The sequence below is a fragment of the Echeneis naucrates genome, chromosome 8 (genome assembly GCF_900963305.1).
Source record: "Echeneis naucrates chromosome 8, fEcheNa1.1, whole genome shotgun sequence".
NCBI classification, from domain to species: domain Eukaryota; kingdom Metazoa; phylum Chordata; class Actinopteri; order Carangiformes; family Echeneidae; genus Echeneis; species Echeneis naucrates.
Genome location: NC_042518.1, coordinates 1540172 through 1554061, shown reverse-complemented (window position 1 = coordinate 1554061; position 13890 = coordinate 1540172). Strand labels below are relative to the sequence as shown.

Here is a 13890-nt window from a genome sequence, read left to right as displayed (position 1 = left end):
AAAGAGCAAAGCCAAAAATGAAAGTCTTGTTCAGATTTATTTAACTGTCATATTTAAAACAAAATTTTCATTTTTGAATATTGCATTCAGACTACAGTTGATAGTTTAGAAAAAGCTCTTAAAGTGAGAATGAGAAAGTTGAAGTTTAGTTAACTTTGGATCGATTTTTTTATTTTGAAAAGTTCCACTTGTGTCAGACAGTAGATGTCAGGAATGAGACTCTGGTCTCGTCAGACGTGGGGCATGACTGCTGTTTTTTTATTATCACATTATAAAGTTAAACTCAGTATAGTGGAGGAGCATTCATGTTTATGCAGCACCATTAACAGCCAACAGAACAGACAGGAAGCAATTTTCTTTTTTCCCCGCAAAGGCCAGGAGTCATGTAATCAGCAGAACACAACAGAATATACAAACATTACAAAACAGAGTGGTTTAAGGAAATCAGTTCAACAAGAGCCACCATTTAAAAAATATGCCATCATTCAGCTTCATCTGTCGCTAAGAGGAAAAGCAACTGAAAGGTGATTTTCAGGAGTCAGGAGGCTTTTAGCAAATTTACAAAAATCAGGATCAGAAACAACACGGGTCCGATGACGGACCGGAAACTGCTCATCAGTGGAAATGTAACACTGGACTACAGTACAAAGATCAGAGCAGGCGCACACTCGCACACACAGACACACAAACACGCACTCTACTGCACACTGTTCACATTGCAAATACAGTGAATCAATTCAGTTTCATCATCACACGGCCTGAACTGAGTTTCTCTCATTTGGCTCAACACCAACAATCCTCTCCCCGCCAGGGTCACTGCCACACTTCCTGAAATGTAATCAAGCACCCCACCAGCAGGGGGCGCCATGCTCCACCAGGTACCAACCAAGGTGCTTTGAAAACTGAGGACCGCACTTAGATACACTTAGAAACAAAGCAGGACATACAAAGAACCGAAACCCAGAACAGATCAGGTGGGTTGGCAATTGAAGCTTTGTAAAGTCAAAAAAGTAAATAACTTTCTTCCTGAAACAAATCAATTAGTTCCTGATTCAAATCCGCCAGTTTGAAGTCATTTTACTTAAGCAAAGCGCCTGGAAAAACACGAGACCTTTGACTGGGTTCGTTCATTTAGGAGACACGTCCTCAAAAGTAAAGCAGCAAAATGATACTTCTAATAATATAATGTTGGTAGAACAAATATCACATCAGTACAGATGGTGGACAGCACCCCACATCCTCAGTGTTCAAATCACCAGCTGCGATAACCGCCCCCCCCACCACGATACGTAAAATGACCCCAAATGTGGAATGTGACTCATCAAGTGATACAAAAGATGCTATCAAATTTCTCAAATGCTCACGAATGTGCCCAGTTTAACACCAAGAGTAAAAAGGTCAAAATTCCCCCCTCACTGTCACTGAAGTTGTACAAAACAGCTGTTAAAGTAGCTCTTGTTCATCAGGGAGCGGCTGAAAAAACAAAAAACTGTCCTCTGCATTAGAAAACAGTAAACAATTCATGGTCGACGGCTGTTTTGTTTTTTTCTTTACGTAAACTTATCGGCTGTCGCTGCAGCTTCAGCAGGCAGTTGAAGGGAGTCGGTGGACGAGTGCCTCAGCTCTGGGTCACGAGCCGAGGTGGGTGTCGGCGCTGGGGGCCTTGTAGAGGTATTTCCAGATGGCGTAGTAGTGCACGGCCGCGGCCAGCGCCACGAACACATGCCAGATGGCATGGGCGAAGGGGATGACGCCGTCACTCTTGAAAAAAAACACGCCGAGGCAGTAGATGAGTCCTCCGCAGGCCAGCTCGTGAAGCCCCTCAGTGTTGCTCTGCAGGACAGAAAGAGAAATGACTGATGCTACAACCTAAAACAGCAAGGAAAGTTATACTTTTTTTACTTCTTAAATAGAATTATAGCCAACAGGGCTCAAAGTTATCTGTTACATGGATGTGAAGTGAACTGTAGTAAAAGGGACTGTAATCAGAAATAAGTTACCATAGACGTCACAACAGAAGCAGGAAAAAATCCCATCATCAGGTAGAAGGCCAGCTCGACGAGTTTATACCTGAGAGGACAGAAATCACACATTCATGCAGCAGCAGAGGGAGGGAGGGCGTCACAAAACAAAAAGAAAAGAAGCATCATAACAAATGTGACATCATGGACCTGAACAGATTCAGAGCTCTGACTCGCTCACTTTTCGTGGTAGTTGAAGACATAGATGGTTCCAGCTGCAGCCATGAGCCACACAAACCAGCGCATGTGTGCTGCCAGAGGGCCGAGTTCACGCAGGTTCAACCTGCAGGGACGAAGACAACGACAACGTGTTCGATATCCGTGTGCGGGAGAGAGAGAAGACAACCTGAGCTCTGTCTGACACTCACCAAGGTGTGTAGGAGGCAGCAATGAAGAAATATATGACCACTCTGTCACACATGTGGAAACACTGCTCCACTGACCTGGAGACGACAACACACAGGTGAGGACAAAACGCAAGCTGGAGGCTTCTTAACTTCATAATACAACAGAAGAACGTCTGATAGACAGACAGCAAACGTTTGACATGAAGCTTGACACGGAACAGTGGTGTTGCAGAGGAAGCTAAGGATCCAAACATGAATGTGTCCTCATGCCTCTTGCTTTTCTGCCAACATGCTCTGCGCCTCACCTCATGTGGCTCTTCTTCCAGGTGATGATGTGAAACACAGTGGAGACCAGGAAAAGGGCGCAGAGGCCCATGCCGTACACCCAGGCCGTGATCCACTCCCAGTGGTTGTCCGACAGACGGTGCAGCAGCGTCATGCCCACGAAGGCCGGAACGATGAGAAGCTGCAGGGACGGCAAGTCAAATCACAAGAGACATAAAAAACAAAGAGACACCCTGTGGCCCACTTAGTGTTGGTGGTGAACTCACTGCATGAGTGTAGCAGTTTGCAGCATGCTCATAGCAGGTGGGCTGGTAGCGGCAGTTAGCAGAGGCCCGTCTGTTCATAAACCTAAGATACACAAAAGAGCAAACAAAAAGTAAACACAACATACAAACTACAGGAAACTGGGACACATATGCCATTCTCACAATGCTAAAACGCTGCTGATTGATTTAATTAGTTATTTTTTTGGGCTTGATCTTCTTTATATTGCAGTAACTTCATTAGTCACACACAAGATCATTTATAGAAGCTCTGCCATTTAGCAAAACGACAGGTTTTATATGCTTCACATTACATGTAGAGCTGAAAAAACTCTAAGTTTATATGTTCCCCCCCCCATTTAGTCTGAAAGCCAAATAAGTCAAACAAAAACATAAAAGCAACAACCCTCAGACGTGAGACACTGAAACCAGAACATTTAAGCACTGATATTTCCAGTTTCCTTTAATGCACTTCATCCAACCAAATCAGATTAGCATGAAAATGGTTCAGTAACACAAATAAAGAGTTATAAATGAATATATTTTATTATGAACTGTCTTTTGGGGGATGCTCGGCAGTCACCCACCTCTGGAGGCTGTTCACTCTCTTCATCTCACTTTCTGATGCAAAACCGTTTATTTCCTTAAAACAAAAAAAATATAATAATAATAATAATAATAACAACAATCAGCCAACAGAAGAGCAGCAAAGCTCTGGTTTTACAAAAAAAAATGAAAAACAAAAAAAGTCAACTCAAACAATAAACTGAGGAAAACGGAAGGCCTAGCATCGGCTAATCAGTTAGCATCGCACAAGCTAACTTTCGCTGCAGCTACAAGGCACCGGCGCTAATTTTAGCCTTTTTCTTAACGTCATTCTGCCGATAAACACCGACTGCCTTTTCCCGGAGCTACAAAACATCCATGAGCACCAGCTGCAGCCGGGACTGAACCCGAAAGAAAAGCCGATGGAGAGGGAGAAGCAGGCGGCCCGGCGGCTGACAGATGAGCCGCTCCCAGGCGGAGCCGCTCCGCTGAAATACGGCTTTACTTCCGGGGTCCTGGTGACGACACGCTAACTGACAGCGACCTCGGCCAATGAGCAGCGGAGGCGACCGGCGCACTCGCCAATCACATGCCCGATAGGTAGCGCCTGATGAGGACGTCACAGTGACGTCGCTGATGGGAAATTATTGCGAAACGAAAACAAGATAAATAAATAATTAGATAAATAAATGAACAGGTAAATAAATAAATAGATAAACAAATGAACAGGTAAATAAATAAATAAATAAGTAAAATAATGATAGTTTCATTGAACCGTTCTCTGAGCTGCTGTGAGGCAGTTTGAGTTCGCTGTGTGCAAAAACTGAAGCAGTTACAGACGTAATATTAACAAAGAAATATAATTATGTAAATATATAAAATCTACTTTAACGAAAAGATTTAAAATAACAGACAAAAATAATATTTAATAATAGTTATTTGATGTGTTAAGGCCACTATTTTGAGTGACAAATCATGGTAGTTAAACGTTTTGGTGTGAAGTGGAAACAAATCCCAATGGTTGTAATTTATCATCAACAAATAAACAGAAATTGTTATAAAGATGTAATTTTTAACTGCACCTCTGCTTTACTTCTCTATAAATGTTTAACGATGAACTTTTTATTCTGTGCACACACTATCGTACGTGTGTCCTTTCAAATCAAACATGATACGTGTTACGTAAGAGGTTCCTCTGAAATACTGAACACACTCGGAAGCTTTGCACTCACCCTGAACAACTCGACGTTTTCACAACTTAACTGTTCAACCAAAGAAATCAAGGAACTGCAGACAACATTCTTCAAGTGAAGGAAAATGCGTGCAGTCGTGGCAAAAAAAAAAAAACATTGACAAACAGTGACAGAGACAATGAACTACACACACAAACACACACAGCATCACACTGCAAAGGCTCAGTTACATAATAGAACTGTAACTTGATCAGTGACCCTGAGATATAACAGTGTTTATGTAAGAGCAAAGTGCAATCCGTATGCTTGATGAAGTTCGAGCCGAACCTGGAGGTGTTTCTCACTTATATCCCGAACAAACGAAAACATACTGCCTCGGTTTATAAATAACAAAAGAGAGGTCAAGTATATATCATAGATTCAACAAGGAACCGGGCTGTCTGGGTCTTTGTGGTGAACACACTGTACCAGTTGGGGCAGAGAATGAGGACTGATCCAGATGGAGAGAAAGAGCTCATTGTTGGGGTTTTAAAAAGGACATTGTCACAGACAGTGGGGGAATGCCAAAGGCCATATGTCAGCAGACATCGTCTCCTTGTTCTGGCCTCCCCCACCACCACCTCTCATGTGAAACACACCTGAGAGCGGCCGGCAGCGTGGCGTCCAGGCCCGGCTGTAAACAATCCCCTATGGGTGCCGCTTGCACTGATGGCCTGCTGAGTTTGGTGGCGGATCGGTGAGGCTTCTCGGGTGTTTTTGACCTGCACCGTGTACACTCACTCAAAGCTGCGTTGCGGGCCACTCCTGGCTCCAAAGGGGACCTAACGTGGTTGGAAATCATTTAATTTAAAAACCTAAAGCAGCAGAGTTTTCTAAATTAAACTTGTCACCACCATAATTGTCTGTGGCATCAAGTTTTTGGAGGGTTACTAAGTTCTGCTTTCGCAGCAGAGCTAATGTTAGCTCCAACTGCAGATTACTTGAGAAATGAATTTTTTGTTTAAATCCTTCAATCAACACAACACCGTTGTTGGTTCTGTCTTCATGCTGAATTATGCCGTGCTCTACAAACACAACGATGGCTGCAGCTCCCGTGCTGTCTGACTCTACAGTCACACACCAAACTTAAACCGTTCAGCCGCCATGACCTGGTTCTTCTCTGTTTGTGCAGCAGTAGCCTCCGACCTTTGCCGGTGACCTGACCCAGTTCCTAACCCTAACCCTCCGCCTCTCCAAGCTCCAACCACTTTGATCGTCTGCTGCTGACTTTCCTGTTTGCCATCAGGATGTAAACCGGCTTTCCTTCAAGGACAGTTTTAATTTTCTTCCTTGTGTTTGCCAGAACCTTTAATTTAACATTTGGGTCCAATGAATATAAGAAATCAACAAAAACTTTGTATCCAAAAACATCTGTGAAGAGTCATTTATTTATGAGAAAAACAAAACAAATGAATAAGTCGCACACAAATCTGACGAAGCTTGTTTGTTCAATCTGCACAAACAAATGTTCATATTTTTACATTAATGAACGTTCAGCGACCGGAAGGCATTTTAAAATTCTGTGTCTCCTCCAGAAAAAAGGAAGGAAACTAACAAGACCTGATCCTCCTGCTAAATCAGGGGGTCAAAGGTCAGACGTGGTTCGTCTCGTCGTCACACGAGGGTCAGGAAAGCTGCTGATCTGATGTCTGTGTCCCACAATCACATCACATCATGAAAGCAGTCCAACCACCGTCGAGCAGACGTGCTGTATCTGCTATCGGTGGGAATGCCTTAGAATAAAAGAGGCTTTCTGTGCACACGTGACGCGGGTTAAACAGCTTCTAATTGGTTTACTGTTTCATGCTAGAATTTTGCCTCTCGTTTACCTCTAATTCACAGGGGAAGTTACCAAATACAGAGGAAACGTCTCTGCTGCAAATCAACCACCAGCTAAAAAAAAAAACAACTTTGGGGGGGGGAATAATTCTGGGAGTAATAAATAACAAGGCTTTAAATTTAACAATGGCAACAGTGTGGGCGCTGTTTGAAATCCAGAAAATGAACATTTAAGGCAAAAAGGATCAGCAGCAATGTCTCTGAAATTCAGAAATTTTAAAGAACTCAGTTTCCATGTTTATACGTATAAATTGGATTATTTCATATTTATTCCAGCGCACTCCCAGTTTACTAGTAACGCTCAAAACAGAACAGTGTCTGTAGGTCAGAAGCTTTTCTTCATCTTGCAGCTGAGAAGCTAAACCTAGCGTGCTGCATCTTAGAAAGCACTCGGAGGATTACTGCGTTCATCGAAACATGGCTGCCTTCCTGTTTGCGCCTCACACCTGAGCTGACATTCACAAATACGGAATAAGAGGTTATTACATGGAATTCAAATACTATCCGATATGCTGGCACGCTCGTCTCCTTTGGGGTTATTCCGCAGAACTTTTAACCAAAATAGTTCAAACTAAGAGCATCCTAAAAAGACATTTTTCTCTATTCTGGGTTATTAATGTGTCCCATTTCGAATATCCACATGAAAAGTGTGAACCGCTGGAGCAACATGATGATTTTATGTTGTCAAGCTGATCTCTCACTGTGAGCAGAAGTGTATTTCCAAATTTAGCTCAGCTGGTGTTTTAGACTTCAGCAACACAATCTCACTTTTGCCTCATTCTTGCAGTTGTCTGATGGCATTGAGAAGGATATGGATCCGATGAGAAATTTAAAATAAGGAAATGTACCTTAAGATAGAGTTTGTCTTACTTACATAATGTATTTACATTGAATCTATTAGCACTTCGTGGTCTATTTCATGAATGAGATCCATTTACTTCCCCTTTTCTCAGAAGCAGGATTACTCGAGCCTCCATCCTGGTTTCTATCTGCGTCCCTGCTCAGACTTCTGGGAGCTACGAGGTCTATTTCTGTTGAGTGCTGGCAGCACAAAGTGGAACTTTAATCACAGTCTGTTGAATAATCAGGTTTCTTTTATCAACCAAAGAACTCTTTATCATGTATTTCCCTATCTGTATCTGCGTACACGTGTTTCCTGATAGCAGCTGGCCAGAGGAAAAACAAAACGGGACTGATAAAGTCAAAGGACCAGAGGTTTTGTTTTAAAAATGAACACAGCAGAAACATTTAGTTTCCTGGTTTACTGACCAGTCAGCCGTGATGCTGGTCACTGGCGTAGACGCCATCAATCGAATAGACAACTTGAACTTGAAGGCAGTTTATTCACCGTGAACACAAGAAGCCGTTTCACTGTTTACTCATTAAATACTGCAATCTCTTGCTTCACTGTTGTGCCCATAAAACATTGTTTGCACGTTTTATCAGACTTGATAAACCAAAGCTGTTGAGTGACATGAGAGACAAACGGAGATGGTTAGAGTCGGGTCTTATTTATGTTTGGAGTTGTAAAGCAGGAGGAAAGAGGAGGGAAAGGGTTAATCCTTCCTGTAGTGTGGGTGACCTGGTTTAAAAACAGACGTCTCAAAAGAAGAATCTCGACGCGGCGGGTCAGGACCAGCGGTGTCACCCGCCGCTTTGACAGCCACGTCCACACACATCGTATCTCCTCCAGTTCTGTTGAGTTGAACTCCAATCGAGGGCAAGTGTGTCTTTGATTTATTGGACTGTTTTATTCACGTGTACGGGAGGAACAAAGTCCAAAGATGAAAGGCACTGGGCTGCTTTTGAAAGGGTGTTCGGACCCTACTGTATGTTTTCCCAACCTTAACCTTAATCCTTAAACCTACCTCCGTCAACACAACACAAACACAACCCTCTTCATTCCTTGTGCTTTATCCGTTGTGACATTTCCTCTCCAAGGCAGTCTGCAGGCTTTGGCTTGAGGTCCTTGAGATAAGGAGGGATTTCACGCACATACACATTAACACTTAAAGACATCAACACATGTCGTCCTCCCCTTACCGTCCAATTCTGGTCCTGTGTAGGTCAAATCTTAGCATTGTCCGAGCAGCGAAAGAGAAGCGATGTAAAAAGAAAAGCATGTCCAAAAACCAAAAAAGAGTCAGGTGTGTACAAAGGTGAGTCCTCTGAGTCTCGCTCAGACCATCGTGCTCTTCTTCTCCCTGAAGTCCGAGTGTGTAGGCTCGTGGTAGGTCGTGATCATGTTGGTTGTGTCCCACCGTCCCACCGACGCCGGAGAGTTCTGCATCACCACCAGCCTGATGGGAGACTGGGTCGGCTGCGGGTCCGGGGCGTACTCCTTGGTGGGATCTTTGCCCCGGCAGTCGTACATGATACACGATATCAGGAAGACCAGGAGCAAGATAACGTAGCTGGCAATGAGGATGCAGAGGTTCAAAGTGACAGGGTCGATCTCCTGGTAGTTTTCCAGAAAGCCCATGGTGCCTGCTTCATGCTGGGCGGCCCTGAGGCCTCGGACAACAAGACCCTGGGAGGGCGGGAAGGTATTCGGTACCGACAGCCAGCTGAGAAACTCTAAACGAGCCGGGCGGCAGCAAGTCTTCCTCCCTCTCTATCCTCTTCAATCTGTCTCCCTAACGTCCTCCCCCCCTCCCTCCCTCCATCTTCTCCTCCCGGCTTCTGTCTCCCACCTCTCTGTTTCAGATGAGCGCCGTGGATACGTGGCTTTGTGGTAAAAATACTTTAATCCGCGCCGCTCCTCCAACCTTGAATTTCTGCAATCAATGGATCACTTTAATAACTTAAGCTTCAGCTAAAACTCAGCAACTGTGACAGATTCTGTTATGTCATCTGATCGCAAGTGAACATTAATTACTGTGTGTTTGAGGTATTTGAGTGCATGTCCGTGTGCGTGTGTGTGTGTAATCTTAATCTTGATTGTGAGTGGGGATTGACAGAGGAAGCCATCTGGCTCAATAGAGGCCAGACACTAAAAATGCAAACATGCTAACAGGAGACTTAATCAACCTCAGAACAAGGAGATAGACATTTTGTTTCCAGAATCTATGATCGTGTTGAACACGAAGTCCTGACAGATTGTGTTTTCTCTTCGTCCTCCGTGTGCCTGACCCCTCGTTGAGGTCGGGATTATCCCAAACTCCTCGGGTTCATAATCTGTGTTGATGCCCAACAACGTAAAACACATGTGTTGTTGCAAATCTGTGTGATGCACAAAAAAGTGTGTTTCAACAGGTCACCTTATTTAAGAGTGTGGTGAGGCCGACAGACAGCAGGGGGCAGCAGGTAGCAACAAACGGAGGGAAAGAAGAAGCAGAAGAAGCTGAGCTGGATGCTGAACTTTGACCCAGACAAACTCTTGAGGAAAGAAGGAGGTGAAAACGGAGCAAACGAAGCAGAGGAACCTCCCAGCAGCGATACAAACCACCTGACCACGGAACAGTTTTCTTCTGCAGGGCCTTTTTCATTTTACACCTTTAACAACAAACAGAATGGATGTGGTGCATTTTGCTTTCGTGTGCATCCAGTTAAAAGTCCAAACTGAGTTTAAACTGATCTGTATAAATTTAAAGGCTCAACATCAGTAACTCTTTGTTTTTAATGAAGCTGTTGATTCTCTCTCTCCCTGTGAGTTTTTATCTTTTAACAAGATAAAATGTTTCTGTTTCTGCTGTCACATGGAGTCTTTTATAATGAACTTCATTTCTTTGCTTGCATTTAAAATGCAGTCATTTGTGTGTGTCTGCACAATGATACCCGGAAAAATATCTCCAGTTTGGGGGTTTGATCCGTTCCTGACAATCTTTGATTCTAATGTTTTTCACTTTGACAAAAAAAAAAGAAAAAACTCGAAGGAGGAGAATGTGAGCGAAGAGAATTCATAACATAAACACAGAGAGCATTAAATGGACAGTTAATCTGCTCCAGCTTCTCCCGCAGAGCTTCCTGCCTCCTGGTGTTTAACAGCAAAGTGGGGGGGCAGCACATGGACGCACTATACGATGACCTCACTCCTCGGGTCCGTAATCCAAAGATACGCTCAGGAAGCCGACGTCACGGGGAAAATGGCTTGACTCCGATTTCAGCCCCTACGGCCTCAGGGTGAGGGCTGATGGGAGGTGGTTCAGGGGTCATGACCTCTGTGCGTCACCGATCCTGGTCCTGCTCCAGCAGTCCACATCTGGAGGAGCCACAGCGCATTTTCCGATTGTCAGATTAACATTATCCTGAATTATATAAGTCTAGATTAAACCAGATAAATTTCACTCATGGAAAGCTCTGGGGAGACATTAGTCAGGCTCGAGCTTCGTGACTTAAGTTGGTTTTATTAAAGAGGCTGTGGGTGATGCATCACACTGCAGGGAAATACACAACGTGCGCTTTTTATTTCTGATCCGAGCAACTCGATACGTCTTTCTCAGTTCTGTTTCTGAGGATTAGAAAAGAGAACAGATGGGGTGAACGGGACGATGTACAGCATGTGGATTTATCACTTCATGTCGGTGTGAAGTGTTTTAATGGGTCAAAATAGAGCTGGCTGAGAGGATAACTCTTCCTGACGTTTTATTTTTTAGGAGCAATGTGCAGTGAAATAAATACTTTTAATTTGTAGGGAACACACAGGACCTGTGTTTTCTAATTGAACTTATTCCAGCAGGTCGAATGTGTGTTTCCAGACAACATCCGGTGGTCAGAGAAGTTATGACAGAGAAGTCAAGTCGCACTGTATTGAAGTCTATGGGAAAATGTTAAATTGATTTGAATGATGTTTTTTAACTGACTGATGGCTCATCGTGAGTCTGACTTCATACATTTTAGTTGTATGGTAGATGAGATAAAATGAGCAGTTTGTGTTGGTTGTATGTCGAAGACAGTCAGAGGAAGAGTGTGTTTGTCTTCTCCTGCCGAGGCTCCCCTGCTCATCTTGGAGATATAGATCTTCTTCCCACACCCCCCCACCCGTCTCCAGCTGGTGCCAGCGAGTCCGGACGCCTGGCCGGGACCTGGAGACAGACAGCAGGCAGATCATGGGGAGGGATGTTGTTGACAAATCCTCTTCAGCTGTTCGTGGCTTATGAGCAGAGGATGTGAAGAGGCTCACCCCCCCCATCCTTGACATGGTTTGACCTCACCGCTGCTCTCGTCCCATCCCGTCAACAAACCAATTGGATGGGAGAACAACGAATAAAAGACACAGACATATATATTTTTAGATTTTACAATTTAGAATATTCTTTAAAATTCACTATTCAACTAGATGAAGTCAGCTTTAAATATTTATGCATCTCTTGCTTGGTTAATTAGCAGTTTTTAACTTTGAACGATGTGACGTGAGTTAAAAAGATTCTTCAGCTAAATGCCGTTTTGATGAGTTTCTTGTCTGCAGCGCCTCCATGAGGTTATAATCTGCACTCGCTTCACATGAAAGCTTCCACACCAGCTGACCTGTGTTGGGCTTTACAGTGAAGTCAGCAGTGACATTAACTTTAATTTAGGTTTCACGACGACCTGCGTGAACTCTGTAATGGAAAGAAAAAGCGAAGACTGTTCCCGACAGCGTCTCGGTTACGGCGACACAACAGAGCAGGCCATTCATTCTCTTTTGTGTGTGAATCGGCTGGTTGAGCGTGAAGTAGCCTGAAGGTCAGAGGTCAGTGAGGAGGCTGCTGTTACACAACCAGCAGACAGCTGAGGGAAGCTCCTGCTGCGCTGACGCCCGCCTCATTTCAGCTTCCAAAAACTCCCTTTGCATTTAATATCTGGAAAGTATCTATCAAACCAAAGACGTGGAAAAAAGGCCAAGTTTTCTTATCTTGGTGAAAAATGATTGATGCCAAACAGACTCAGAACACGACAGCCCGATATTTTTCTGATATTTAATGATATCTAATGACTGGAATCGCTCCGTATTCTTCTTCCTTCAGCACATTTTTTTAAAGATTTGAAGAATCCAGCTTTAAATATTCAGGAAACAGCTGCTCATTTTACAAGCCAACAAAGAGAAGATGGAAAATGATTTTTAATACCAACCGGAAATATGACACAAAATCAGCTGTTCGACGTTCCACAACAACAAAGTGTGCATTAGCACCAAAACACTGAACAAAAATTGTCTTTTAAAAAGCTTCTTTGGTGAAGAACCTGGTGTGAAAATATGACACAATGACATGTTCTGCCAGCTTTCTCCTCCAAGGTAAATTAAAAAATAGTTATTCTGGACTCATGTTAAGAAAACCACATGTGAAGGTCCTGGTGATGAAGACGTGGAGAAGAAGAGTGCTGGGCGGGGTCCGGCCTGTGGGACAGCGGCGGGTGATGGACGGGGCCGAGGATCTTGCAGATCTGATAAAGGTCCAGAGAAAGCCCTTTCCTTTTCCTGAGTGCCGGACTGTTTGTGTTAGAGGCGATCTGCGTCTCTTCTTCTGGGTGTGGGAACCTGCTCCTCCCAGAGTTCACGGTTTCCTCTCGTCAAGGACCCGCATGTGTGTCATTCGGCCTCAGAGCTGCAAGTTATCAAATGGCATCCTGAAGCAGATTCATTGTGGACGATCGGTGAAAATCCACAGAGCAGCTTCTCTCGTCACAGATGTCACTTTTTTATTCATTGATGAACAAACATTGGCTCTAAACAGTTAACTTTGTAAAGGCACATATAGATAAACATGGTAAATACGGTGATACATAATTAATTAATACGTCCATTTTTATAAAAAAGGGTTAATATTTCTTTAACATTTGTTTAAATTTTAAGGCTAAAATAATCAACATATATAAACAGGATGTTGATGGATATGTATTTATATTTTTATATATATAGAAACAGGAAACAAACAAACAAACAGTTGTCGGTTTTGATTATGCACAAGTTGAAATGTTTTCTCAGCTAAAACTAACATATCGCAGCGCCTCAAAGCCGGACACATGATTTATATTTATTTTAATTCCTGCAGATCTCACAGCTGGATTCATTTCTTCAGGACAAACTGAAAAGGCATCATAGCAGAAAGGGCCCTAATTTTATGAATCAACAGTGAACGCACCATGAAGTACCAACATATGCATAAAGAGATAAAGAGAAGTTATTTCTTTAATATCTCTGAATATTTGCCCCAATCAATTGATATTCTGGTGAAAACTGAAGGCTGTTTGAACTGCCGTTTTCAAAGCGAACCCTCCTCCTCCTCTTTTATAAGATTATTCCATCGATGGCTCTGAATTACAGAGGTATCTATCTGACGGGTTAAAAACAGAAGCAGCTCTGGGTGTTTGTTTCTCCCAGCTTTGTCTGGGTTTAAACGCCTCAGTGCTCATTCACACCCAGTTTAAATCAGCAGGG

The 13890-nt window shown here is 43.4% G+C and overlaps 1 protein-coding gene across 2 annotated transcripts; it reads right to left on the bottom strand.

The window, feature by feature from the left end:
• Positions 1–9: 9 nt before the first annotated feature.
• mmd (monocyte to macrophage differentiation-associated) lies at positions 10–8614 on the bottom strand. Of its 2 annotated transcripts, none has more exons than XM_029507848.1 (7): positions 8577–8614; positions 2920–3001; positions 2674–2834; positions 2390–2464; positions 2203–2304; positions 2001–2070; positions 10–1833 (listed from the first exon to the last, which is right to left on the bottom strand). In XM_029507848.1, exons 1-7 carry the CDS (start codon positions 8612–8614, stop codon positions 1630–1632), a joined length of 732 nt encoding a protein of 243 aa, XP_029363708.1. In that variant the 3' UTR covers positions 10–1629. The 2 variants fall into 2 exon arrangements, with proteins under 2 accessions (XP_029363708.1, XP_029363707.1); XM_029507847.1 differs by lacking the exon at positions 8577–8614 and adding an exon at positions 3504–3941 and having other exon boundaries at positions 11–1833.
• Between the last annotated feature and the right edge of the window lie 5276 nt (positions 8615–13890).